This window comes from Mesitornis unicolor, unplaced genomic scaffold (genome assembly GCF_000695765.1).
Source record: "Mesitornis unicolor isolate BGI_N332 unplaced genomic scaffold, ASM69576v1 scaffold13154, whole genome shotgun sequence".
Classification (NCBI taxonomy): Eukaryota; Metazoa; Chordata; class Aves; order Mesitornithiformes; family Mesitornithidae; genus Mesitornis; species Mesitornis unicolor.
The window spans coordinates 82,080-86,809 of record NW_010178142.1 but is presented as its reverse complement, the minus strand read 5'-3'; the positions used below and the strand labels follow the sequence as shown (position 1 = coordinate 86,809).

Below are 4,730 nucleotides of genomic sequence, written 5' to 3'. Positions count from 1 at the left end.
CGACAGAAGAGCATGGAGCACGTTGTGATGTTGTGGTGTTATTTTTTATTTTTAGGAAACCTCCTGACTCCACTTGGAGGAAGACAGGAAGAAAAGTACCTGTGCTTTTTGCCTAGCTGCATCAGAGTTGCCTGTCTGCCTACAATGTACTCAGTACTCATCTTTTCAGTAACCAGCAAACAAATGATAAGCTGCAAACCTGCAAAGCATCTTCTCTAGAAAGGAAGAATTTCTTCTCATTTTCGATGAATGTTCTCACAGTCTAAGAGGTTGATTTTTGTGAAAAGATTTTACCAATTTTTGTTTTCTTAAGAGGCAGAAAGGACTCATAGTACAAGCATTCTGAAAAAAGCTTGTACAGCTTGACAGCCCTTGGATTTTTATAATAAGCGTTCTCATGCAAACTGCATTTTCCATTTTATAGCTTTGTTAGATACAGTGACCTAATAGTGAGAAAAACATTCTTGTGATGGCACTCTTTTCTCAAACTAGTCAGCAGGGTTTTCAGGCTTTGCTATGGAGATGTCATATGTTCTGGCCTATTTCAAGATGCCGACAACTGTTTGCTGTCCCATTCAACATCTCCAATAGGGAAAAGTTTAGCTATTTCAGTTTTATGACGTCTTCCAGCACTGCATTACCAGTGGATCCCAAGGGAACTGGTGCCTTTACTGCCAAGAAAAAGTCTGAAGTTGATTATGAAGAAGAAAAAGGATGGGATGAGGAGACTAAAGTGGTATCTGAAGGGAAACTCCACTTTTCTTCCTCTGTTGGAGCTCCAAAAAAACTGTTAATGAGTCAAGCTCTGTCAAGACATAAGTTTACCAATGTGCAGCCTCCAGAAAAACCTTTGCAGGCTGAGGAATGGAACAGACTGAGGGAAAGCTTTCGGTCACCTGAAGTATTTGAAGAAGTGATGTTTAACAGCATGGTCAGGTGCAACAGCCCCATTGATGTGGCTAAGTCCTTGCTGACCCACCTGGCAAAGAGTCATGGTGACATTGCATATAGTTTGTTGGTCAAGTATCTGGCTTTGTGTGTCCAGCAGGGACAGACTTCAGAAATTCGTGATGTGTATGATATAATGAAAGTCAGATTTAAGATTATAGAAAGTGGGGCTTACAACCTTCTTATCAGGGGACTGAGTAATTCAGATCAATGGAGAATGGCCTTGACTCTTTTGGAAGAAGTAAAAAAGATTATGATTCCCTCACGGACAAACTATGAATCCTGTATCAAAGCAGCCAGCCGTCACCAAGAACTAAACCTTGCATTTGAACTTTACCATGAAATGTTGACAAAGGATTTGGTCCCAACCTTTGATGTCTTGCAGGCCCTTTTTGACTTCAGCAGGGGTATGAAAGATGCTGAGTTACAAAAAGAGCTGTTTGGTATCCTCTTATATTTGAGAGAGAACCAAATATACCCTCACAAAACATTTATGTGGAGTATAAAGCTATGGTTTGAAAGGTAAATAATGTTTAAATTATTAAACATTTTAAAAATTAAAGCTCCAGTTCATGAGGATGGGATCCAGATTTTTCCACAGATCCGGTCTAATGAGATCCCTCAGCATCTCATTTCGGTTGTGGCTTCTGCATGAAAGACACATTGTCATGAAAAGATACATTTTATTTTTGCTCCATAATTAGTGTAAAAATGTAAAATTCTTACTAATTTCACCTTTTCTTGAAAGATTTTACCTGTTAAATATTATTCCCTGATACAGAAAGTAGAAAACTGTGAGTAATGGCTGTCCAAATACCAGATTTCATCCCTTTCTGGGATGAGTTCATCAGGAATGAGGGCTTTTCCTATAGTTGATCAAAGTGTAGAAGTAGTAAATTGTTTGGAAATTAGATAGTTTCTCTCTTTAAAGGAAAGAGGCAGCAAATGTAACATAGGTTAAGTGAAGATTAAGTGTTGAATTTGTATAGAATAATGGGAGAGAATAATCTTAATAGGAGGCTCTTTGTTTTAGCACAGTATTTAGCAGGCCATGCAGTTTGTTTTCATGAGTAGCGATGGTCAGACTCCTTGAGTTACAAATAGTTACACTGCATATGCACAGTGCCATTTACCTGAGCCCACTGCATATTTGTCATGCTGTATGTGTGCCCATCAATGACTTTTGTTTTTTTAACTGCTGGCTTTGGCTTATGTGAACTACACAGCTATTTTACAAGTTGGTCTTCCTGAATGGAAAATCTAGCTGTGGGAATGCATTGCCTTTATTAGAACGGGTTATACTGCTGTGTCCTAGCTATTTTCTTTCCTGGGAACAGCTAGAGAGCGAACTGAATAGGCTTCAGTGGAGATGAACAGGTTTAGTGGGTGAAAATCTGTGGTGGGATTATATTCTCCCAGTGAGCAGAGAAGGACTTACCTGTGGGTGTGTGCTGCATGTGCAGGAAATTCAGTGTAATAAAAAGTCCTTGGCAAGGTGACTGTAGCGGCAGTGAGTACGTTGAAGAGCTATGTATTGCCTGTGTATAGTGGCAAACCAGTGCTGCAAGTTGAGGCTAGACAAACTCCTGTTTGTGTCTTTAATACTACTCTATTCCGCTGTTAGAATGAAAGATTGTGGTAGACTCATGTTTTAAGATCAATATTTAGTGTTTTTGCTAAGGGAAGTAGTGTTTCAAACATGAAGAAGAAACAAAGTCTCTAAAAGAGGGATGAAACTAGGTGATCAGTTATCCCATCTGGCTTTTTATCCGTGAACCTGTACAAAATGTTCAGTTTTACCTGCCTGTTCCCGTTGCTGGTGCTGAACTTGTATATGCTGGTGGTTGAGAATAAATAAGCCATTTACCTGGAGTTCCCAAAAAGAAATAGACTCTGGTAACTTCTACCACTGTTAGTCTTGCAAAACCAACGCAAATTGGGTGGTTACCTTCGCTGACAAAGGAAACTGATGGTACGGTGAGCACAGAAGTGAGCTTTGTGAGTGTAACTGAATATTTATTAGTTTTAAAAAGAATACTTTTCTGAAGAGCAGATCAGGACTGACTTTGACTAGTGAGTAAAGGCAGATCCAGTAGAGAGATCTGAGTGTGCAAGAGCCACAGTATTTTCTGTTTTCTTTGTTAGAAAATTAAAGAACCGCTATGTGTCAGCATGAGAAATGGGAAGAGAGGGCAGAAGTGAGACAGTTATTCCAAAGCCCCACCGCGTGTGTGATTGTGCAGCCTGTGATAATAAACACAGTGGCAGAGGGAGAGGTGTCTGCAGTTACGTGTTGGCATGAGTATTCCCAGTCTGAAACCTATTCTGGTTTGGATCTTGTGAGCAAAAAGGCATATTTACACCAGCAGGGTGGTGGCTGTGGTAGCAGTGGTGATGATGATGATAATGGTGTGGAGTCAAAACGTCTCAGTGCAGCATTTTGCTATGAGTGTATCTGTCTTAATCTCTTAGGATGACATTTGCATAGAAATACTGATTCCTGCTTTTCTATTTGGTTTCCGAGGTGCTTTATGAGTGTGTAAGTCAGCAACTTAAAAATTGTCAATGAAGCCTGGTTATTTGTATGGTTTTAATATTTGGGGACAACATAAACTGGGGAGGTTGATGGTGTTCTCTGCATGTGGTTCTTGGGCTCTTGATGTAATATTTTCAGGTACTGCTACATTATATATGAATCTTTGTATGATTTCTTTGCAGGGTAGATTATTGATGGGTCTTTCATTTCTAAATGTTGACCAAAAGATAATTACTCTTTCTCTGTAATTCAAGTATTGTTAAATAAGAATCTAATGGTTTTATTTATACTTCCCTTTGTACATATTAGTATACCAGGAGGGAACTGGAGAGGACACCTGACCAACATTAAAGACAGGTAAATGCAACGTTTTATTTAAAAGCAAGGTGTTGTCTTTGATTATTCTATCTTGACCTCTTGTTTCATAAATATAAAAAAACAGCTTTCTGTATATGACAAAATATTTTAATCCTTGAGAATATGAACCTTTGTTGTGTACATATGATTTCCCAAACTCCAGTCTCCTACTCATTCTTGTGCATTAAACAAGATCCAACGTGCACATTTGGAAGGAGTTATGCTGAGCAGAGCCAAGACAGAAAAAAACAGCATAAAATAACAGCTGCCATTTTACTTGGTGGCTTGTTTGTTTACTGTTTAGGAATTAAAGACTTACTTTTTTGCTTGGCTTTGTAATACCATTGTTTAACAGGATATTTAACAGAGCAGCTTTAGTTTGTAAATAGATGTCTTCTTGAAAACTGATACTATTCACGTACTGCAGTTAATTTGTACAGATGGAAAGGTTCTCCCACTTTATTTTCAGTGAAGACAAAATGATTGTTAATTTTTCACAGGAATAACTTGGATACATGTTTCAGTTACAGAACAGTTTCCTTGATGTCTGTACAGTCCTATTTTAAATGTTACTCTATTTGAAACCTAGTTCTGTGTTTTTGCAGCAGTCTGGCAACTATAAATGTATTAATTATAAGAATGTCTCCAATGGATTATGGGGGTTTTGGTGGTCTATGAAAATACAGAGTTGCACACTCTGAAGTAAGAGCACATGTAGAGTCTGCGGCTTTTGAAAGCCATGAGAGAACAGCATAACTCACTGTCCTGAGAGTAGGGGTTCTGCTGCTAGCTTCAACTGGTATGCCTGCAGCTACTTCGTGTGTTCTGGCCAAGCCAGTGCAACATCACCTTCCCACATTGTGATCTGGGCTATATGTATCCATGGTGA

At 38.8% G+C, this 4,730-nt stretch overlaps 1 protein-coding gene across 1 annotated transcript in view; it reads left to right on the top strand.

Moving 5' to 3' along the window:
* Positions 1–469: 469 nt before the first annotated feature.
* Positions 470–4,730, top strand: part of KIAA0391 (KIAA0391 ortholog) — a 42,522-nt gene continuing 38,261 nt past the window's right edge. Inside the window, exons 1-2 of the mRNA XM_010182351.1 lie at positions 470–1,470; positions 3,794–3,841. Coding sequence (XP_010180653.1) covers positions 470–1,470; positions 3,794–3,841 — 1,049 coding nt within the window. The remainder of the gene's footprint in view (positions 1,471–3,793; positions 3,842–4,730) is intronic.